The sequence below is a fragment of the Budorcas taxicolor genome, chromosome 21 (assembly GCF_023091745.1).
Source record: "Budorcas taxicolor isolate Tak-1 chromosome 21, Takin1.1, whole genome shotgun sequence".
Taxonomy (NCBI): Eukaryota; Metazoa; Chordata; class Mammalia; order Artiodactyla; family Bovidae; genus Budorcas; species Budorcas taxicolor.
The window spans coordinates 23,821,199-23,845,350 of NC_068930.1; the positions used below are offsets into that span (position 1 = coordinate 23,821,199).

Below are 24,152 nucleotides of genomic sequence, written 5' to 3' on the forward strand. Positions count from 1 at the left end.
GGAGTCTCTGCTTTCTTCTAATGCCTCTTCTGTTCCATCTGCTCGTTTCTATAGACCTGCCTGTCCCAGAATGGGCCCAGCAGGAGCTTGGCCGCAGTGCTCCCTGGACTTCGGCTGTTGTGGAGAAGTGGTTTCCTTGCTCTAACCTCAGTGGAGCCAGTTCAAGTTTGATGGAGTCATTCTGGTAAAACTTATTTATTTCTCTGGGTTTTGATAATCGAAATCAGCTCTCAGTTGTCTGCATATGAGTTTGTTGTTGTTTATAACAAGCCACATTGCCTGATTATAGTCCAGTAATTTTAAAAACTAGTTACAGATGGAGAATGTTGTTTACCGGGTACCGAGTTTCAGTTTTACGAGGTGAATTCTGGAGCTGGATGGAGTTGATGGTAGCACATTAGGAATATCCTTAATACCACTGATCTAGGTGGTGATTATAAGTGATGAAGATGATAAGTTTATGTCGTGTATTTTACCAGAATTAAAAATTTAGAGAAGGTTAATTACAAAAATAAAATACTCTCATAGATGTCAGAAAATATTTAGTATTAAATCTCAACAAAAAAGAAAAACAGCAAACTGGTGTGATGCAGCTAAATTTATATGTAAAGGAAAATTTACAGACTTAAAGCATCTTCTGAAGAAGTAAAAACTAGTTAGATGAGACACAAAGTCGAGAGCACACCAAAAATTTAAAAAGCAATACTGAAAATAAATAAAACCCTAGCCATAGACTTGGGTGCCTCTGGGAGAAAGGAATGGGGAGAAGTTGGGTTAGGCTTTCTCTGTGTCTGTCATGATTGATCTTCATTTAAAAAGTAATCTGAAGCTCTGGTAAATTAACAGGGAGAAAAAAAGTAAACCTTTCTCACTGCTAAGGAAATACCAACACACTTAGGGAGAATTAGGCTTTTTCGGGCCTGCTGCTTGTATGAACTAATTCAACTAATGACCATAACTTTCTCCTACTTTTAAATCAGATGATATTAGATAATAGAAGATAATGAAATAGAAATTATACATTTCAAAAGTTGTGCTATTTTCATTATTTCCTTAGTGACTATAATTTAGCTTTTGGTGGTAAAGCAGTTAATAGCTAATCTCCGTGCTCTGCTTCCTTCCCTGCTCATCAGTCCCAAATTAGTTTACTAGAGTGTGAAAGACTTATTCAAAAGTTACTCTGATACTCACTACATGGTATTATATCATCGTGTACTTTAATGTATGGACACTGGGTAAGGACTATGGAAGCCCAGAAGTGAGTGAATTAGTTGCCATAATTAGACATGAACTCTAGGATATGAAGAATCTTATTAATAAAAGTCAATATTGGGGCTTCCCAGGTGGCTCAGTGGTAAAGAATCCACCTGCCAATGCAGGAAACATGGGTTTGATCCCTGGTTGGGGAAGATCCCTTATGCCATGGAGCAGCTAAGCCTGTGTGCCTGCAACTACTGAGCCTGTGCTCTAGAGCCTGGGAGCTGCAACTGCTGAGCCTGTGTGCCGGAACCACTGCAAGCCCAAGCACCTAGAGCCTGTGCTTCACAGCAAGAGAAGCCACCACAATGAGAAGCCTGCGTACACAAGTAGAAAAGAACCCACGCAACAACGAAGACCCAGCACAGCCAAAAATAAATAAATAAATTGTGTGTGTGTGTGTGTGTGTGTGTGTGTGTGTGTGTGTATAAAGTCAATACTGGATGCCCTAATACATTAATGGTTTTGTGAACAGGTAACTTCTGTCCTTGAATTTACTCAAATCATAAATGATAAGAGGTCCCTTGTGGGGACCTCTTTTGAGTAGCTTTTAAAAGGATAATGAATATTGTCGCTTTGTTTTTAAAGCATTTTGGAAAATCAGAATGTTGCCTTTATGCTTGACATCTTAACTTACTCACAGGTTACTACAGGCTGCCTCATCTACTAAGGAAGAGCCTTCCAAAACTGAGAGTGACTTGACACGGGGTCTCTCTGAGCTGTATCAAAGAAAGTCTCGTGAAGAATACAGTGTATCCAATCAGGAAGACAGCAGAAAGAAACGTAAGCATGTAGATAGGCTGTTTCTTACAGTCTTTTTTGACACTGTATATTGTAAATATTATTTATTTGTCCGAGCCAGCTCTTAGTTGTGGCATGTGGGATCTAGTTCCCTGATCAGGGATGGAACCCGGGCCCCCTGCATTGGGAGTGCCAAGTCTTAGCCACTGGATCACCAGGCAGGTCCCAACACTATATGTTTTAAAAGATTGATATTCCCTAAAATGAAGTTGAAATGGTAACTGAATAAAGGTCAAGTTCTTCTATTTAACATCTGAAAATAATTACATTAGTACAACAGTGATTTTAAAAGTCACCCACAATCCTACCTTCTTAAGGAGTAAACCATTTTTGGTTTTAGTTGTAATAGAAATTTAAATGCAACTTTGTGTGCTGTGTATAGATACTTGCTCGTCTGTTCCTTTGGTTTTTTTTAGTTACTGTTCTATCTCATTGCTTTAAAAAGTGGCAAATTCCTTATGTGGCTGAACATGTAGATTGTTTTCAGGTTTTACCATTGTAAATACTATAGTGTATATCATGCATGTGATTTATCCTCTGAGTGATTTCCTTGGCATACATTTCCATGAACAAGTTACTGTATGAAAAAGTGTGGAAAAGGGAGCTCCGGGTGTAGACTGCTGGATTGCCTTTCAAAAGAGTTTCATTGCAACTCTGTGACTATTGGGTAACACCAAAATGAGTCTGTTTGGCATTAGAGGTAAAAATCATCCAATTATGTTGAGAGATTTAGCTCCTAAACTTCAAAGAGCGCTTTCCACCCTATGTTGTAGCAAGAATTACCCAATTCAGATCATTCTGAAGGGATATACTTCATCTCAGTATTCTTTTGCAGAATATTTAATCTGAATTAAAGTAGTTCTTGATCCCACGGAAGTAAAAGTTATTTTACTTTTCTTCCCATGATTATGTTTTGGTAGGAGGTGTCCCTCGCACTCCAGTGAGGAAGAAGATGAATACCATGTGCCGTTCCTTAAAGATGCTGAATGTTGCAAGACTGAATGTAAAGGCTCAGAAATTACATCCGGATGGCAGTCCAGACACAGCTGGGCAGAAAGGGATCCAAAAGACAGCCAATGGGAGAACAGCGGATAGATTGGAAAACAGAGGAAGAACACTGAGAAGTTCTAAACCTAAAGGTATTCCTTAATTCCATTGGATTTTGATGCCTAAACTCATGTTTACTCTTCCATACGCTCATATTTTTAAGCTGTAATCGTATCCTTCACTTAATGAACATTTATTAGATTTCTGCTACATGTCCACAAGTGTGTTATGGGGAGTAGAATAAATTCTTCTCCTTAGATTTATGATCCTGTTACAAAGAATAATAATGAATTTATATATATGTGTGTGTGTATACATACACACATCTCTCTACACAATGAATTGGTAAAATGAATATAAGAACTAAGAGTCTGCAACTGAAAATACTTGTTCATTTTAGAAGTAAAAGCATACTAGGAGTTGAGAAAGGGAAGGTCATTGTAGGGAAGAACAGGTTGAGAAGGCTTTTAAAAACCCAGTGGAGCCCAGGTTAGACTTTGAAGAATAAGCAGAGATTAGAAGGCAGAAAGATAAAAAAGAAGTGTGTGCCCGATGAAGGATTAGTATAAGCAAAGTCACAAAGGAGGTCTGTGGCCTGGCCATAGGACAAGTGGTTAAAGAAGTTTTATATATTTGTGAATAAAGAGAAAGGGAAAAGTTTTGTGAATAATCTAGGGTTGGACTATTGGGGTCTTTCAAAGTTGAGCAGAAGAACTTTGGGCAATAATTGCATGATGTCACCTCTGAGTTCTTTTGAAAATTCTGGGATAAAAGTTATCTGCTTCTTTAAGCAGTTTTTCCCCTATGAAATACTAGATCATAGATGATGGTCAGTTTGAGTGAGATAGAACATCCTTTGTGAGCTATTATGGTATACTGGAATGCAGATGGGAAAGCAAATTAATTGTAATGTAAGGCAATGTGGCATTAGCATAATTTCTGAACTAGATCTTTTTTCTGTAAATAGACTAGCACAGCAGTGCCCCAACAATTCAGCGGGACAAGGATAATCTTCAGTGGGTTTGGAGGTAGTATAGTTTATTTCTTCTCTGTTACTGGTTACCCTTGAATTTATAACATGTACACTTGATGTGCAAACCCTTAAAATTAATCACTATCTCTGTACTACTTCAGCCTCTGCATTTTTGACAATTTGGACTGGATAATCCTCTGTGAACCATAAGATGTTTAACAGCATCCCTGGCCTCCACCCATGAGATGCCAGTGGTATCCTTACTCTCCCCACTAGTCACGGCAGCCCAGACAGAACCAGATATTCCCTGAGCAGCAAAACCTCCCGGTTGACAACCACTGGCTTAAATAAAAGACAACGCCTTCCACTGGGTCTGGTGATCAGTTTCACTTTCCCCCCCGACAGATTTTAAAACTGAGGAAGAGCTACTATCTCACATACGCGAAAATTACCAAAAGACTGTGGCCGCAGGAGACACCATGCTGTATTCATGTGCTCGGAACACCGTCTCAAACATTAAAGCGTTCCTGAAGTCCAAGGGGACCAAGGAAGTAGAAGAAGCCAGTCTGGAGGTTGTCGTTTGTCATAACTATGTTGGTTACTTGTTGTTGGGTCTGGCTCACGTGTCTTGGAAAATGTCTCTTATGCAGTGTACATTTTAGAAATGATGAGGGAGAAGGGTGAGTCCAGTCAGTTCTAGGTCTTGGAAGGTGGATATGGTCCACTGGGAAGGCGAAAATCAAGGAAAGGGGCCAATTAGGAATAATTACATGTACTTCTCTTCAAATGGAAGCTTTGTCCTCATCCGAGCTGCATGTTAGCTGCATGAATTAAACCAGTAGCTGTTAACCCTGACTGCACTTTAGAGTCGCCTGGAACATTTCTTTAAAATGTTGATGTATTTTGCTTAGACTTCTCAGTCACTACTTAATGAAATCTTCCTTTTATGGAAGTTCAAACATGCAGACTTGCTGTATCCATGCCCACTTGCTCTCAAATGCTTTCAACGTTTTAAAAAAATGTTCTTTTAAAATATATAAAAGAAGAATAGTATACTATTTTTCACTCAAATGAAAGAAAGAACATGTACTTCTCTTCTTAGGGCATTAGAAAATTGTGTGAAAATTAGAAATAATGATAAGCATTAATACTAATATTCTCCTATGTAATAATTTTATATTTTCAGATGAACTGCCTGTATCAAGTAAGAAACAACTTCTTGAAAACTAGCAAAAGTCTTCGACAGAACATAGGAAAACTGGATAAAGAAGTCAAAGTCAGAGAGTAATTAACTACCTTTTCTTTTAAACAATTACTCCAAAAACAGAGCTCTCAAGATTTGCTTGTATTGATTTTAATATTTTTAAAATTTTTTAAAAATTCTCTTTATTATAGGATATTGAATATAGTTCCCTGTGCTACACACTAGGACATAATAGTTTATCTATACATAATAGTTTGTATCTGCTAATCCCAAACTCTCAAATTATCCCTTCCCCACCTCCTCCTCTGGCAACCATGAGTTTTTTATATTTGTGAGTCTTCTCATAGGTAAGTTCATTTTGTGTCATATTTCAGTTTCTACATATATGAGTGATTATGGGATATTTGTTTCTATGGCTGAAAAAGTATCAGTTTAAAATAGATTGCCTATTGCTTGAAGAGGCTTTTGTGGCTGATTCTTTGTAATGTTCTCATGTGCAGTCTTGGAGAAGGAAATGGCAACCCACTCTAGTGTTCTTGCCTGGAGAATCTCATGAACAGAGGAGCCTGGAGGGCTACGATCCATTGGGTCGCAAAGAGTCAGACACGACTGAGCGACTAAACCACCACCACGTGCAGTCTGCACCACCTATTTACCTAATAACCCTATCGCTATTTAGAAAGCCATGGCTCTTCTATTTTTTGGTTGTTTCTTCTATAAACAGATCTCTACATAATGAAGGAATTTTCATTTTAGTTAGGTGACACTCGAAGTAGATATGACCGAGTGTTTTTTTTCTCTCAAGGTGCCAACTTCAGGTGCTTCTTCGTTTGGAGCTGTGTCTGCAATGCCCTTCAGTGCATGAACGTGGAGAGGATCTGGAGCAAGTAGTGGATGAGGCAAGTGTGCTGCTTAGTGCCGCTGGGACATGCTGTATACAGATCGTTTCAGCTTCCCTGAGGAGGCCATGTGGTAATTTTCTAAAATTTTCAGGTGACAGATTTGCTGCGCATGGTGTGTTTAACTGAAGATTCAGCATACCTAGCAAAGTTTCTGGAAGACATTTTGGAATTGTAAGTTTGATGACTAATTTAAAATTTACATTACTTTACCAAGTACCATATAGGTATTGTCTCAGAGCTGTAGGATTTTAAGGGCTGTTTCTTATCCTAGGTGAGGGAGGTATTAGAGATGGTGGAATGGTGACTGACTGTTCCACATTTAACCAACCTCTTCCACAGGTATATTGACTCAATCCCAAAGATACTGGGAAATCTTTACGACAGCCTAGGATTTGTGATTCCTCAGAAGCTGGCTGGTGTCCTTCCTGCAGATTTTTTCAGTGATGACTCCATGACCCAGGAGAGCAAATCACCCCTTTCTGTGCCTCTTCCGTCAAACGCTCATAGGTCATTGTCTGGCGGCACTGAATCTGACCAACTGGAGGAGCTTCGTACCAGATCAGCTAAGAAGAGAAGGTAGGAGTGCAAGGATTTAAAGGTATTTTCTTGTACTGTTACCATCCTGGCATAGGGCATGTTTAAGCCCACAGTCCAGTTGTCTTTGTCTATAATTTATTGAATTAATAGTTGCCTTTGTGTCTGAATCACAGAAGCCAATTATTAAGAGTTCTTAGCAAGGAGCATCTGATGCACTTTATATTACCTTGGGAACATACAGTGCAATATGTATTGTGTAGCCATAGTCTTCTCTTGACTGTCCATATGAGGTCTTCAAGAACTAGGAGCCTTCCATGAGATAAGCTTAGGCTTTTAGCTTTTTATTTTCCATGATGCTGTTCACTGTTCTTAACCACTTAAATTTGTAGTTGTTACTTTTAGAAATCGGGGGTTGACTTGTTTTGCTGTTAAGTTCAGGCCACCCGTAAGATAATTGACTTTTATTTAAATGTTTTATTTTAAACTCTAGTTCCATTCTAATCTAACTAGTTGTCACCTGTATTGAGTGTATATTGACTGTTTCTTTCTATTTTTAAAAGGAAAAATGCAATCAGACATAAAAGCATCACAGAGGTTTCACAAAATCTGCGACAAATTGAAATTCCCAAAGTTGCCAAGAGAGCTACCAAAAATGTAAGTCATTTCCAGGAGATAGAAAGTGGTGCTATGCCAGAGTTGTTCCTTTGGGCATGAATTGATGCAATAAAGAAGAATGAAAGGCAGTATCTTCACTTTTAAGAAATGAATGTTAGTGGATACAGAACTAAAATTAGGTATTTTTATGAATGTGTGGTCCACAACCGTGGTCTAAGGAGTAAAGACATATAAATTTGTTAAAGATTAATCATTTTTCCCAAAAGTGAGGTAATATTAAAGGGAGAAAAAAAAACACTAGTAAAAGTTAAGAATAAGTTAACTAAAAATCTTTAACGTAGTTAAGAAAACTCATGAAATGATAACTAACATAAGCAAAGAGGCCATTGAAAAAGTAATATGCAATCATATTAGGACTCTGTGTACCGGAAACTACTTTTCAGTGAATATGTGTTACTTCAATAACAAGTTAAAAAAACAAAACATGTGAAGCCAGGTGGTAATTATTTTTCTGTGTCAGTAGATTTAGGACTTGTTGGTTACCAAAAGAAAAAGAAATCCAGCTGGAGTCTATTTACTAAATAGAATTAATGTCTAAGAAGAGAGAGACAAAGAATGCATTGAAACTTTTGAACTGCATGAATTATGAGGAGAGTTAGAATTCTAGGAGAATCAGCTTTGAAGCATTAGTTATTACAGTAGTGGTTTGTTTGAGATTTATAGCTGTGCTTTAGAATAGGAGGTGGGGTTTCTTTCGAAGAGTTAATGGTGTTTACTTTGTTGTTGTTTAGGTACTAAAAATTCATCTCTGACTCTATTGTGATGCCATGAACTATAGCCCTCCATGCTTCTCTGACAGTGGGATTTTCCCAGGCAAGAATCCTGGAGTGGGTTGCCATTTTTTCCTCCATGGGATCTTCCCGACCCAGGGATTAAACTGGCGTCTCCTGCATTTGGCAGGCAGGTTTTTTACCACCAAGGAAGTCTGTTCACTTTCTTAGTATACCTTAATACATATAAGTGAGTAAGATTCAAATCTTAGATTTTGTTTGGAGAGTGTGAAGTCCAAAGTGTCAGAACATCTCTGTCAGAAGATTCTATATGATAGGTCTCCTTTCTGAAAACTTTTGTTTCAGATTGGCCTAGAAAGTGTATTTCTTTAAGACCAGGTTTATGTGATCAGGATTTGATTTTGGTTAAAGAGTATCATTTGTTAAGTTTTTGCTCTACTATGACTTTCCTTCTTCAGTGATTACAGTGGCATACTTGAAAAAAGGCAAGAAAATCTTTAAAAACAATTATCTCATTTAGATGCCATTTGATCTTGGGTACTTGAATCCTCTACTGCAAATAAATAGCAAGAGTTTTTTTTTTGTTTTTTGGCAACACCACATGGCATGTGGGATCTTGGTTAATTCCCCGACCAGGGATGGAGCCCAAGCCCCCTGCATTGGAGGTGAGGAGTTGTCTTAACCACTGGACCGCCAGAGAAGTCCTCAAATAGCAGTTTTATATGGAGACGTTCCTCAGAGTATAGCCATCCTCTGATGAGATTTCCCTTATATTTTAGTTATAAGAGGTATACAGAAACATTGTTTAAAAATTGAAATTAGGGACTTCCCTGGTGGTCCAGTTATTCAGAGCCCAAACTTCCACCACAGGGACTGCCAAGTTCAACCCCTGGTCAGACGGGTAAGATCCCATCTGCCGTGTGGCCAAAATACAAAATAAATGCATTTTTTTAAAAAATAGAAATTATATGAAGTTAAATGTTAGTACTTCACCATCCATTCTTTGGAAGTAGTCACCGATGGCAGTTTGTTGTGTATATTCCCAGACTCTGTTTTTGTCCATTTTACAACTGTTTCTGTTACAGATTCCTACAAGTGATATTGCAAGGATCAGTGGGTTTTTTGTGGAATTCCTGTTCTTTTAAATGAGTACCTATTGAAGTTTTCTTATTGGATTTTCTCATCTTTCAGGAGAATTCTCACCCTACCCTTCAGCAGCAGCCTCCTCTCCCAGTGAAAGATACAGTACAAGGTATGCTTTGGTTTCCTTGTCATAGCCAGTAACAAGTTTATTTTGATTATATATATTTAAGCAGCTGCATGTTGTATATATAGTGTACAGTTTTGCAGTTGCATGCAGTATATATAGTTTTGTAGCATGTGTAAGCATATAGCTTTGTAGGTGCATGTTGCAGCTACATGTTGCAGTATATGTAATACATAGTTTGGTATAATTATCAGCTAATGAGACATGCCTGTGTGCTAGGAGACTGAGATGTTCACATGGTCTCAAAATACTGCATTTTGTAAAATAACTGGCTGAAATATACATATATTTTAAAACACCATTCACATGAAAGCCCAAAAAGAAAAGAGGCATCAGAACTGGTTTAGATAAAAGGAGTTCAGGTGTGGCATTCGTGTACCACGTGACCCCTGCTTGGATCTTAAATTTAGGGCAGAAAAGCTGTGAAGGATGTTGCTGCGTGATGAGAGAGGGTGGGTTAGATAGTGTGCCCTTGTTCTTCGGAGATACCTGCTGAAGCACAGGAAGCTTCAGAGTTGTGATGTCTGCAGGTCACCCCACAGCGTTTTGGGATGGGCAATTGGATAAACGTAGAGAGAGAGGACGAGGGAGAAAATGAATGTCCACAGTTGATAAATTTTAGTGACGGTTCTATTTGTTGTATTCCTTTTTGAAATTTTCTATCGATATTTTTCCAAAACTTGGGAAAAACAGAAAGTAATAGATCAAATTTGGCAGTCAGATCATAGATTAGTTTCATAGAACAGCCTAAGGCAGATAACAGAGGCTTTCATAATGGAGATAGAGAAGCACTTTTTGGAAACTTTGTGTATTATTGATATTCTTTATGTTGTTGATGGGTAAACAAAGAGGCTTCTTCCAGTTTGTGAATCCTGGTTTATTTGTTTTTTTATTTAAATGACTTGCTCTTAGAAATTTTTCTTAAGATAATTTTATTTATTTTTATTTTTGGCTGTGCTGCATCTTCGTCGCTGTGCACGGGCTTCCTCTAGTTGTGGCGAGCAGCGTCTACTGTCTAGCTGCCGTGTGCAGGCTTCTCATTGCGGTGGCTTCTCTTGTGGAGCACGGGCTCTAGAGGGCACTTGGGCTTCAGTAGTTGCGGCTGGCAGGCTCTAGAGCACAGACTCAATAGTTGTGGCACAGTGTTTTATTGGCTCTACCTCATGTGGGATCTTTGCAGATCAGGTATCAAACCTGTGTCTCCTACATTGGCAGGTGGATTTTTTACTGCTGAGCCACCAGGGAAACCTGATCTTAGAATTTTTTTTACCCTGAGTGAATTTTTGAGTGTAATCCACTAGGCCATCTTGCTTAAGTTTAAGATGCCATCCCACTCGCCTTGTCAAGTATTTCTTGACTCTTAAGCTTTTTTTTTTTTTTTTTTTACTAACTTTGGGTTTAGGTGGTTGCAACTCTTATGCTCTGGAGTTAGGAAGAGGATTTCAAATACAGTAGTTCCCCCTTGTCCACCCTGATGGCTCAGACAGTAAAGAATCTGCCTGCAATGCAGGAGACCCAGGTTCGATGCCTGGGTCAGGGAGATCCCCTGGAGAAGGGCATGGCAACCTACTCTAGTATTCTTGCCTGGAGAATCCCTACAGTCCATGGGGTCACAAAGAATTGGACATAACTGAAGCAACTTAGCATGCACATAATATATGCCTAGGATAAAATTTAACTTATAAATTAGCCACGGTAGGAATTAATATAAACTAGAACAGTCATAACAAAAGTTAACGTGCATTTGGTCTCTTGCTCTCAGAATATCTTGTACAGGTTTAATGCCTCTTTGATCCTAACTAAACACTTTGATGCGTAATTTTTGCAGTTTGAGATGTGACACCAAAACTAGCATGAATTTTTCCTTCACCATTTCGCAGATGATTCATTCTTAATCATAAGTCGTAGCAACCTCAGCATATAATTTTTTTTTCTTTCCTTAAGTAGAGAAACTATTCATTTAAAGAAAGCACTTTGCAACTTCTTTTCAGCATATCCCAATTGCCAGCATCACTACTTTGTGCTTTGGGGCTCAAGAGATATTTGGGTAAAATAAGGGTTACTTGAATACAGCACTCCTGTATATTGCGATAGTTGATCTGATAACCCAGATGGCTGCTAAGTGACTATCGGAATGATTTATGTTTTGTGTGGGACAGAGCAGAATGGCATGAGATTTTATCATGCTATTCAGAAAGGCACACAACTTTAATCCTTATGAATTGTTTATTTCTAGGATTTTTCATTTGATATTTTCAGACCATAATTGGCTGTGGATAACTAGAAACTTGGAAAGTGAAACCGTGAATAGGGGGGGGCTACTGTTACCCAGCAAACTAGTAAAATACTCAAAAGAAGAAAAATGAAATCTTTTCTAATTTAAGTGATGTGGGCCTTCCGTGTATTCCCAGAAGATTGGGTTTAAATTAAATTTATAAGAGTAAATAGTTTTGATATACCATGTGACTGTACTATTTAAGGAAATCCTATTACTAAATGTAAATATATAATAGCAGTCAGTCTGTAAAATAGTTTCCTCAAGCAGATTCTCTGTTTTGGATATCTTTCTTTTCTCATGTGTGGCATTTATTAATGATAATGTTTGACTTTTTCTTTTTTTAATGCTTTCAGAAGTAACCAAAGTTCGAAGAAATCTCTTCAACCAGGAAATGATTTCTCCTTCAAAGAGATCTGTAAAGAAGGGGTTGCCCAGAAGCCATTCGGTGTCAGCTGTGGAAGGTCTGGAGTATAAATATGACAACTTGAAGAGGACCAAAGGTACCGCGCTGCAGGGCAACCAAGAGAAGGGGTTCTCGATCTCAAGCCAGTCTCCAGGCTCTGCGTTGCAGGAGCTCATTAATCTCATGTTTTCCTCTCCTCTGTGGTTACCGTCAGTTAATTTTCCACTTGGGATCTCTCTTCCTCCAAGCTTAGATGAAGAATTAATCCTGGTATTTTTCTCATTCCTCCCTTCAGAAAGACAACAGACAAATACCTATTTTATAAAACCAGTTAAACAGAAATGAAAGATGGTGTCTAGCTGTTTTCTAATCTTGCGGTGTGTTTATTTTTGTTGTTGCTTGTTTGTTGTAATTGAGGTAATTCATGTATCATAAAATCAACATTTAGTGGTTTTCAGTATGTTCCCAGAGTTGTGAACATCATGACACATTCCAGAACATTTTCATCATTCCTGAAAGAAACCCTGAACCCGTTACTAACTAGTCACTCTCCATTTCTCCCAGTCCTTCCAGCTGTAGGCAACCACCAGTCTGCTTTGTATTTTTATAGATTTCTTATGGGTATTATAAGAGGAGTCATATGGTCTTTGTAACTGGCTTCTTTTACTTTTGCATAATGTTTCCAAGGTTTATACATGGTGTAGTGTGTCTCAGTATTTCATTTCTGTCTGTTGGCAATAATATACCATTGTATGGATAAGCTCCGTTTTACTCATCCATTCATCAGTTGGTGGTCATTTAAGTTGTTTCTACCTTTAGCTATTGTGAGTGATGCTACTCTAAACATTCATGGACAAGATTTTGTGTAGACATGTTGTTAATTCTCAGACATATGCCTAGAAATGAAATTTGCTGGGCCACATAATAGCTCTGTTTAACTTCTGAGCAATTAGCAGACTGTTTTCCAAAGTGGCTATATTCCCACTAACAACGTGTGAGGGTTTTGATTTCTCTACATCCTTACCACTGCCACCCATTGTCCCTTTTTGATTCTACTCATCCAGTGGGTGTAAAGTGGTGTGTAACTGTGATTATGAATTGCATTCCCTTGATGACTAATGTTATTAACCTTCTTTTCTTGTGCTCGCTGGCTACTTGTATAGCCTCTTTTTTTTTCGGTCTCACCACTGCACGGCATGCAGGATCTTCGTTTCCTGACCAGGGATCAAACCTGCACCTAGTGCAGTGACAAGACAGATTCTTAACCAATGAGCGGCCAGGGAAGTTCCCGTATAGCTTCTTTGGAGAATCTTTGCCCATTTTTAAATTGGGTTGCTTTCCAGTCCTCTATAATGAAAAGGACATCTTTTTTGAGTGTTAGTTCTAGGAGGTCTTGAAGGTCTTCATAGAACTGTTCAGCTTCAGCTTCTTCAGCATTACTGGTTGGGGCATGCTGCTGCTGCTGCTAAGTCGCTTCAGTCGTGTCCGACTCTGTGTGACCCTGTAGATGGCAGCCCACCAGGCTTCCCCGTCCCTGGGATTCTCCAGGCAAGAACACTGGAGTGGATTGCTGTTTCCTTCTCCAATGCATGAAAGGGAAAGTGAAATCACTCAGTCATGTCTGACTCTTAGCGATCCCATGGACTGCAGCCTACCAGGCTCCTCTGTCCATGGGATTTTCCAGGTGAGAGTACTGGAGTGGGTTGCCATTGCCTTCTCCAGGTTGGGGCATAGACTTGGATTATTGTGATATTGAATGGTTTGCCTTGGAAACGAACAGAGATCATTCTGTCATTTTTGAGATTGCATCCAAGTACAACATTTCAGACTCTTTTTTTGTCTATGATGGCTATTCCATTTCTTCTAAGGGATTCTTGCCCACAGTAGCACATAAAATGGTCATCTGAGTTAAATTCACCCATTCTAGTCCATTTTAATTCACTGATCCCTAAAATGTCGATGTTCACTCTTGCTGTCTCCTGTTTGACCACTTCCACTTTGCTTTGATTCATGGACCTAATATTCCAGGTTCCTATGCAATATTGCTCTTTACAGCATCACACTTTACTTCCATCACCAGTCACATCCACAACTGGGTGGTGTTCTTGCTTTGGCTCTGTCTCTTCATTCTTTCTGGAGTAATTTCTCCACTGATCTCCAGTAGCATACTGGGCACCTACCAACCTGGGGAGTTAAAACTCAACATTCAGAAAACTAAGATCGTGGCATCCAGTCTCATCACTTGATGGCAAATAGATGGGGAAACAATGGAAACAGTGAGACTATCTTTTGGCCTCCAAAATCACTGCAGATGGTGACAGCAGCCATGAAATTAAAAGACTCACTTGCTCCTTGGAAGAAAAGCTATGACCAACCTAGACAGCATATTAAAAAGCAGAGACATTACTTTGCCAACAAAGGTTCGTCTAGTCAAAGCTGTGTTTTTTTCCAGTAGTCATGTATGGGATGTGAGAGTTGGAGTATAAAGAAAGCTGAGCACTGAAGAATTGATACTTTTGAACTATGGTGTTGGAGAAGACTCTTGAGAGTCCCTTGGACTCAAGGAGATCCAACCAGTCTACCCTAAAGAAATCAGTCCTGAATATTCATTGGAAGGACTGATGCTGATGCTGAAACTCCAATACTTTGGCCACCTGATGCGAAGAACTGACTCATTGAAAAAGCCCCTGATGCTGGGAAAGATTGAAGGTGGGAGGAGAAGGGGACGACCACAGAAGATGAAATGGTTGGATGGCATCACCGACTCAATGGACATGAGTTTGAGCAAACTCTCGGAGTTGGTGATGGGTAGGGAAGCCCGGCGTGCTGCAGTCTGAGTTCACAAAGAGTCAGATGAGACTGAGTGACTGAACAGAACTGAAATTGGATTGTGTGTCTTTTTACTATGAGTTGTAGGAGTTCTTTATATAATAGTCTAGATACTAATCTCTTATCAGATGTGATTTGCAAATATTTTTACCCCAATTTATTGGGTTTGCTTTTTGTATTCTTGATAGTGTCCTCGATATATAAAGTATTTTTAATCTTGCTGCTATCCAGTTTAACTAACATTTTTGTTGTTATTTGTGCTTTCGGTGGCATGTCTAAAAATCCATTATTCAACCCAAGTTTTATGGCTTAAAATCTTAAATTAGGTCTTTGACTCATTTCCAGTTAGTTTTTATGTATTGTGTGAGGTGAGCACAGTGTCATTCTTCTGCCTGTGGTTATCCAGCTGTACCAGCCTCATGCGTTGAAAAGACTGTTCTTTCCTCCTTGAGTTGTCTTAGGTGCTTTTTGAATTGCTTAGGTGTTGCTGCTGCTGCTGCTAAGTCTCTTCAGTCGTGTCCGACTCTGTGCGACCCCATAGACCGCAGCCCCCCAGGCTCCCCGTCCCTGGGATTCTCCAGGCAAAAACACTGGAGTGGGTTGCCATTTCCTTCTCCAGTGCAGGAAAGTGAAAAGTGAAAGTGAAGTTACTGAGTTGTATCCAACTCTCAGCGACCCCATGGACTGCAACCTACCAGGCTCCTCCATCCATGGGATTTTCCAGGCAAGAGTACTGGAGTGGGGTGCCATTGCCTTCTCCGGCTTAGGTGTTAGGGTGTTAATTCTTGTTTTAATGTTAGGTAGAATTCATCAATGAAGCCATCTAGTCCTTTTTTTCATTCTGCTCAGATTGGAGGATTTTGGTTGTCTTTAGCTTCAAGTTTATTGATTCTTCTGCCTGCTCAAATCTGAGGGTGAACCCCTCTAGTGAACTTTTCCAGTTATTATACTTTTCAGCTCTGAAGTTTCTGTTTGGTTCCTTTTTATAATTTCTGTTACGTTATTGATATTCTCACTGTGTTTATTCATTGTTTTCCTTATTTCTTTCAGTTCTGTGTTCATTTTTTTTCCTTGAGCTCATGTAACATTTTTAACCAGTGATTCCAGTGTCTGGGATTTCTCAAGGGTACTTTCTGTCAAATTCTCTTCTTCCTTGACACACTTTCCTGTTTCTTTGTATGCTTTGTAATTCTTTGTTGAGAGTTAGGTATTCTGAATATTATAGTCTGTTGACTCTGGAGATAAGATTCTCCCACTCCTGTGAAATCACTGATCTTTGCTTATTGTGACCCTGTCCATTTGTGCCTTTTCCCAGCTCTTTTTACAAAGCATGGATTCCCTCTTGTGTGGTCCCTGAAGTTTCTGTTGTGTTGTTTCTGTGATTAGCTGGTAACCTGAGAAAGATTTCCTTAAATGTCTGGCTCCAAAAAGGGACAAACAAAAAGGTGTTCCTGTCCCTTTAAGTCACCTGTTGGATGCAGTGGAGGAAAGCTGCTGGCGCCCCAGGGCAGAAATCAGGGCAGATGTCTGCTCCAGCCCCACAGAGCTCCACTCTCCAAGCACGCTGACTGAACCTTATAACCCAGAGTTAGAAGACAGGGTCCCCACTGTCTGCTCTGCCACCTGCCAGCTGCTCCTAGGACGTGGGCCACTCCCCCAACAGCTGCAGCAGGGCTGAGGAAAGAGGGCTGGTGGCGGTTCCAGGCACATCATCCCCTTACTAAATATCAGGGTCTCCTTTCATTAGGCTCTTTCCTGGTTGCCATTAGTGCCAGTTAGGTTCTAGAAATTCCAAAATAGTTTACTCTGATCATTTTTTTCCTAGTTTACTGGTTGTTTTAGGGGAGGGACCAAACCCTAGAGCTTCCTACTTCGCTGTTTTGTATGGTATTTCTTTCCATGGGGGTTGCAATTAATTTCTTAATTTATCCAGTCAAGGTTAATATCAACTTAATTTCAGGAGTGCAACAAAAACTTTGCTCCTCTGTATAACTATTTTCTACCCCCTTCTGTGTGCTGTCTTGTCATACCAGTTACATCTTGATACATTGTATGCCCATCAGCACATTTATAATCCTTGCTTTATCTTTAAACTCAAAGGAGAAAGATACAGAAATAACAATACTTTTATTCTGTTGTTGGCATTTACTTGTATGATTGCCTTTACCAGTGCCTTTAATTCTTAGTGTGGACTCATGTTACTCTCGCCCCTCCCTTTCCACCTAAAGGACTCCCTGTAGTAGGGGTATTACTTTCAGGGCTGGTCTGCCAGTGTCAGATTCTCTCGGTATTGCTTTTTGGGTGTATCTTTGAGGGTGGGGAGGATGTGCTCATTTCTCCTTCATGTTTGAGTAATAGTTTACAGGATTTATTGGTGGTGGTGGTTTAGTCCCTAAGTCGTGTCTGACTCTTGCAACCCATGGACAGTAGCCCTCCAGGCTCCTCTGTCCATGGGATTCTCCATGCAAGAATACTTAAGTGGGTTGCCATTTCCTTCTCCAGGGGATCTTCCTGATCCAGGTATCAAATCCCCATTTCCTGCTTTGCAGGCAGATTCTTTACTGCTGAGCCATCAGGGATTCCCTTACAGGGTATGTTGGGTGGGCCAAAAAGTTCAGTCGGTTTTTTCTATAAGATGTTATAATAGAATTCTTGATTAAATCTTTTTCTTTCATCCCTGTGCCTTTTATCACCCCGCATTTTTGTCATCCTGTGTTTCTGAGGAGAAATGGGCTGTTAATCTTATTGAGGACTGCTTGTGCCTGACAGATCGCTGCTTTCTTGATTCTTTCAAGAGTCTCTCTTCCCCTTTGACTTCTGACGATTTGATTGTGATTTGTCTGGTGCGGATCTCTGTCTTTATCCTACTTAGGTTTATTCAGCTACTTGGCTATGGAATGTCTTTCATCAGACATCAGAAATTTTCAACTAGTATTTCTTCAAAGTTTTCCACCTCTTTCTCCCCTCTTTCTCTGGAACTCCCACTATGTCTTATGTTATTATGCTTGATTGTGTCCCATGGGTGTCTAAGACTGTTTGTTTTTCTTTCTGTCCCTCAGATTGGATAATCTCAATTACCTGTCTTCAACTTTGATTCTTTCTTTTGCCACCTCATATCAACTTCTAGGCCCCTCTAATGAGTTTTTTATTTTAGGTAGTGTACTTTTCGATTTTAGAATTTCTACTTGGTTCTTTTTAACAACATCTCTCTTTATTGATATTCTGTACTTGGCAAGTCATCAGGCTTGTACATTCCTTTAGTTCCTTAGATATTATTTGTTCTTTTTTAGTTCTTTGAACATATTGCAGATAGCTGATTTAAAGTCTTGTGCTAATGAATCCATGTCTGAACTTCTTCAGGAACGCTTTCTGTTGAATGGGTTCCCCCACCCCGCCTGTGTTTATGGGCCATACTTTCTTGTCTCATATTTTTTGTTGACAACTGGACATGTTAAATATTGAGTCAGCTCTGACAATCAGAGTGCCACGGCTCCAGGGCAGAGTTTGTTTTTACTCTTAACTGCTTTTGTTTGTTTACTGAACTAGTTCTTTCAAGTCTGTATTCTGTCATGTGTAGCCACTAAAATCTCTGCTTGGTTAGCTTAGTGGTCAGCTAAGGGTTGGACAGAGATTTCCTGCCATGCCTGGAACTAGTAAGTTTCCCAGCTTTGCTGAGGGGCCCTATGTTTGCATTGGCTCATGTCTTCAATACTCAGCCAGACATTTTACAACTCTTTCTGTTTTCTAGAGCCTTGGGGTCAGCCATAGGTGACAGCCAAGAGGAAATGTAACCTACTCCAGTATTCTTGCCTGGTGAATTCCATGGACAGGGGAGCCTGAGGGCTGCAGTCCATGGGGTCACAGGGAGTTGGACACGACTGAGCACACTTGCAAGGGCTTTCTTGGGTCCATCCTGGGCGTGCACACAGCCCTCCCACACGTGGACTTGCAGGTTCCCGGGGCGTGCACACAGCCCTCCCACACGTGGACTTGCAGGTTCCCGGGGCGTGCACACAGGCCTACCACGCATGGACTTGCAGGTTCCTGGGAGTGTGTCAGAAGTTAGCAGAGGCCCTTGTGGAGGTCTCATGCCCCAGTTTTCACATCCAGACTTTTGGTTATCTTGTCTGCCCCAAGAGTTATCACCACCTCAGGCAGCTGATGTTTACAGTTGCTGCTGATTGTTTGTAGTACATGGCTCCCTGGGAAAAAGTTGTTTGCATTGGACGAATTCTGAATCAGGTCAGATAGAGACAGGCCAAGTGAGTGGGATTTTCCAGGGAACCACCAAATAGGCCAAATAGACCGTTATCTGGGAATGGGGCTGTGGAGGAGCTTAGACACCCATTTGTTCATCCAGGGGCCGCTGGGCTGTTGGTTCTCAAGGCTGCTGTGGGGCCAGGGAGAGGAGGTCAGGGCCAGAGAAGTTTAAGTTGTGCAGGGCTTGCTATTCTTAATGAGAAACAGCTGTTTTTGTTGAATAACTACTCCTTGGATTACTCCAAACTGGTTTATTTCCAGAGTTCTGGAGAAATTGATGTTCACTTTTGGTCAGTGTTCTCATTCCTTTTATGGGGGAGTTTCTCAGAGGTCCTTACCCCACATTCCTGCTGACATTAGTCCTCTTCCTAGTCATTTTTATCTCACTTAAAACCATTCCTCCCATGAGTAACTTGTCTGCCCTACGCTATTAAGAAAATTTATGCCAGAGCATAAATTAGATTTATCTTTGTATTAAATATCTTAACATTGCATGACAGATCAGCATTTTCACATGCCTCTTTAATCATAAATGCAATAATTTAATCATAAATAAAAGAACCACCAACTAGGTGGACAGAAGTATTAGCCCTAATAAGTAAGAACTTTTTTTTCAGGATCATTATTTTAAATTTTCATTATATTTTATATTGGATTATTTATTGTTAAACTCTAATAGTGCTGATAAACTGTAATGTCATGTTAAGTCAAATCTTATGGTTAGACCTTGGTCCATGAGACCATTAAGAGTCACTCTAGCTAAATGTTAAACCGTATTTAAGTTCAAATTGCTTCCATTGCCTTGCTGTTCCTGCTTGATAAGATTATGTGAAATTTATCCTGTTTACATTATAGGTTATCGCAAGCTGCTGACCAAGAGTGTGGCCGAGACGCCAGTACACAAGCAAATCTCCGGAAGGCTGCTTCATAGGCAGATCAAGGGCAGGTGAGCAACATCCTTGTCTAGCTTCTTCATGCTCCCACAAAGCCCTCCTGATCTTATGGGCCATGCATACCTTCTCATGACATTTGTGACCCGGTCTCAACCGTGTTGCCTGTCACCAAAGAGCATTCTGAAAATTCTGTGAGGGCTGGAGAACCATACAGAATGCACTCTGGTGTCCAGCCTCTTTCATTTGGCACAGTTATTTTGAGATTTATATGTGTTGTTGTATATATCAATAGTTCGTTCCATTTTATTGCTGAGTAGTATTCTATTGAATGGATATTGCCTCATTTTAAAATCTGTTCGTGTGTTGACCTGGGGAAGGAGGGAGTCTCGCTTCCAGGCCTGGGATGATCCCAGCTGGGCCTGTTCAGGCGTGTGGTGAGGCCACAGGTTTCCATGGCAGTTGGTTGGAGTAAGGCAGCTCTTGCTGAATGTTTCTGTCTTACTTGGCTGCCCCTTTCCTGGTTCTTTGTCTAAAGAGAACTAACTTTGCTCAGGGCAGTTTTGTCTGTACCTCTTGGTGTACTGGGGTTGTCAGCTTGTTGAGCACCTGATCTAGGATCTATGAAGCACAACAGGGAGTTCCCAGAGCTCACTGCCCTGTGTCTCTTCAGGTCCTGAGGTCCTAAGTCTGCTCTCCACCTTTGAGAGCCTTCTGCTTGCTCTGTATGTAACACACCCAGGGTTCTTAACTGTACATGAGAGGACGAATGGCGAGAAGTACATCTACTCCTCCTTGTCAAGGTTACATCTGGACGTTATTTGTGTGAGGATTTTACACACTTGTGCTCATTTATCTACAGGATAAATTGTAAGAAGTGAAATTTGTGGATCAAATGGTATACAAATTTAACTTTGTCAAACTGCTTTCAAAAAAACAAAGTTCTTACCCTTTCACTCTTGACAGTAATGTCTGAGAGTGCCTGCCTACAGTGATGTCATCAAGACCATTTGTGGTCTTTGTTACCTTGTGAGGTGAGAACCTGTAGGTCTGTGATGTGCATTATTTATGAGTGATGCTGAATAGTCCTTGTACCCGCTCTTCCTCAAGGTCCTCTGATCCTGGTCCTGATATTGACGTTGTTGAAGAGTCCCCAGAGAAAGGAGAAGATGGTATTACCTACTTTTGTTTGTTTTGGGGTTCTGGGCTTTTGTGTTTTCTCTACTTTCTATGAAAACTTTTCTGGACTTGTATTCTTGCTCATCATATCCATTATGACAGCTCTGGGCCCACAGTGTGTATCAGTACATGTTAATTGGTAAATGATCTGTTACACAGAGTGTACTGAGAGTTTCTGGAGAAGAAGTATTTTTACATAATAGAAGTGGGATTCAGAGTGAACGCTAAACTACTACGTTAATATAAGGTACTGTGGGGCTTCCCTGTGGCTCAGTGGTAAAGAATGTTTATACCGCAGGAGACATGGGTTCTATGCCTGATGGGGAAGATCCCACATGCTGCGGAGCAGCTAAGCCACCTGCCACAACCACGAGCCTGTGCTCCAGAGCCCGGGAACCATGAGAAGCCTGTGCAGCGCGACTAGAGAGTGGCCCCTGCGTGCTGCACCTGGAGAAAAGCTCGTGAAGCAGCAAAGACCCAGCTCAGCCAAACATTTAAGAACAAACCAACCTGTGGCTTATTTTTAAAGTATACAGGAAGGAGGGGTTTCCAAAAACATATTTTTTAAAATCAAGTAGTTTATTCTAGAAAAGTTAGAAAACATAGAGAAGCCAAAAAATTAACCCTTGGTAATCCCACAAATCAGAAATACGTTTAGCTTTAATAATACTCTTACAGGTGTTGTTTCTGTACAAATATATGTAACATAAGTATGAAAACCGTTATTTAAAACTTTTTAATGAAAGTCACACTCTACAAACCTTTTTTCACTCTACATAATGCTTCAAGGTGGCAGTTCATAATACTTACGCAGATTACAGTCTGGAGGGGTCCGGTTTGTTTGTTTTTTGGGGGGAACTTTGCTGGGGCCACATATGATAGCCCTCTTAGCTTTGTCACACTTAAAGGATCTCCAAACCAAGAGCTTGTTGGAAACCAAGTTTCTGTCTTTTACGTGAAAGTGTTAGTTGCTCAGTCATGTCCGACTCTCTGCAGCCCCACAGACTGTGGCCCACCAGGCTTCTCTGTCCATGGAATTCTTCAGGCAAGAATACTGGAGTGGGTAGCTATTCCTTTCTCCAGGAGGATCTTCCCGACCCAGAGATGGAACCCAGGTCTCCTGCATTGCAGGCAGATTCTTTACCAACTGAGGCACCAGGGAAGCCGCTCTTGTACATGGTGTCACATAGATCTTACCCATTTCATAGGGGAAACACCGAGCTTGCGTTTCTTCTTGGTTACTAACTGTGATTCTGGTCTTACAGTGGTGAGTTTGAGACGAAGTCCTCGAATCAAGCAGTTGGCGTTCACCAGGACGAACTCTGCTTCCTTCTACTCTATGTCTCAGCCAAAGTCTCGAAGCATACAAAGGGTCCACTCATTCCAGCAAGTGAAGTCAGGTAACACACTTTGCCTGCCTGTCTTCAGAGGTCCACACAAACTTGGTGGGAAAAGAATGAAGTTTCTCGGGAAAAGAATGAAAGTTGATATTGGAGAAACAGGCCAGGTACAGTAAGTTGCCTATATGTGAACCTTCAGACTATGAGCTTTCAAAGATGCTAACATGCGTTAGAATGTCCAGTCATGTAAGTCCACGTGTCTGGTATACGTTGTCATGTGCGTGCATCTTCTACAAGCGGTTGTATTGTATGTACTTTATAGTACTGTGTAGGGTATAATAGTACAGTATCTTTATTTCAAGCCCAGGATGTCTGGAAGCAAGCATAAAAACAGTGGTGATGTAGCTGGTAGTTGTTGCTTGCTGCCAGCTGTTGTACTGTACTTTGCAAGGTACTGTACTCCAAGGCTAAGAATATTTTTTGTGTGAAAAATATTACAAACCGATTATAATACAGTACCACATAGCCAATTGTGTTAGCTGGGTACCTCGGCTGACTTTGGACTTACGAACAAGTTGGACTTAACGAATGCGCTCTCAGAATGGAACTCGTTTGTTCGCGGGGCACTTAGAGCATAAGTAGTTGAGGTTCAGAGTGATGCCCAGATGAACAGGTGACTGCGGCCACCGTATCAGAATCACCCCTTTGGCTTCCTCTGGCTGGCTGTCCACAGTGTCCTTGTAGGTACTTCCATTCATTCAAGAGGAAATGACCTGTAATTTCCTCCATGCATTCAGATACTATGGGAAGGTATCCCCAGGTTGAAGGTACTGTATGACCTTCATTCTTCTATCCATTGTGAACTTAGCTCAGATGTATCTTTTTATACTTGTCTTTTCAAATTAGTTGCCCACACCTCCTCACATAGGGTCTGGGCTTGATGATGCAGTCTCACAATGCAATAAAGCAGCACTTGTTACCACTGCTGTCATAACTAGGTGGCATTTCCCCCCATTTGCTCCCAAATTGTCATCTTTCTTATAGAGACTGGCTGTTTTATGAGTATTGGGTGGGGGGGTGAGAGGGCAGGAATTGAGAAAGAATTAAATATTGTCACTGTTTTTGACTTGCAGACCAAAGAGAAAATTCTCCAGTCCAAAGTATTCGGTCTCCCAAGAGACTTCTATTCGGAGCAATGTCTGAGATGATCAGTCCCTCAGAGAAGGGCTCAGCACGGATTAAAAGGCCTTCAGGAAACACTCTGGGTTCTGCAATACCTACAGCCTATCAGGTATAAAATTACTATGATGTTTAAAATAGTATAGTTTGGGGAACATGTAGACATGGGCAAGGAAAGCCGCTGAGGCCAGTAAGGAAGAGAAGATAATAATAGAGATTTGAGGTGGTTGAGGCTGACTTGATGAATGATTATCGGGTATATGGGGACTTAAGGTAGCAGCTGGACTGAGCAGATAGCTCTCACCTACCTCTTGGGTTATCTCCATTTACACTGGACACTAGGTCTGTCTGTCTGAAATGTGCAGCAGCATTCTCACCTGTTCCGTTGATTGCCCACTCG

The 24,152-nt window shown here is 40.6% G+C and overlaps 1 protein-coding gene across 1 annotated transcript in view; it reads left to right on the forward strand.

Moving 5' to 3' along the window:
• TICRR (TOPBP1 interacting checkpoint and replication regulator) overlaps nt 1-24,152 on the forward strand; it is a 40,596-nt gene that overhangs the window by 12,479 nt on the left and 3,965 nt on the right. Inside the window, exons 5-19 of the mRNA XM_052659982.1 lie at nt 55-184; nt 1,901-2,040; nt 2,979-3,197; nt 4,484-4,650; nt 5,265-5,362; nt 6,088-6,181; nt 6,276-6,355; nt 6,524-6,760; nt 7,282-7,375; nt 9,319-9,379; nt 12,026-12,172; nt 20,020-20,110; nt 21,165-21,226; nt 22,499-22,633; nt 23,707-23,864. Of these exons, the coding sequence (XP_052515942.1) occupies nt 55-184; nt 1,901-2,040; nt 2,979-3,197; nt 4,484-4,650; nt 5,265-5,362; nt 6,088-6,181; nt 6,276-6,355; nt 6,524-6,760; nt 7,282-7,375; nt 9,319-9,379; nt 12,026-12,172; nt 20,020-20,110; nt 21,165-21,226; nt 22,499-22,633; nt 23,707-23,864 (1,913 nt within the window). The remainder of the gene's footprint in view (nt 1-54; nt 185-1,900; nt 2,041-2,978; nt 3,198-4,483; nt 4,651-5,264; nt 5,363-6,087; nt 6,182-6,275; nt 6,356-6,523; nt 6,761-7,281; nt 7,376-9,318; nt 9,380-12,025; nt 12,173-20,019; nt 20,111-21,164; nt 21,227-22,498; nt 22,634-23,706; nt 23,865-24,152) is intronic.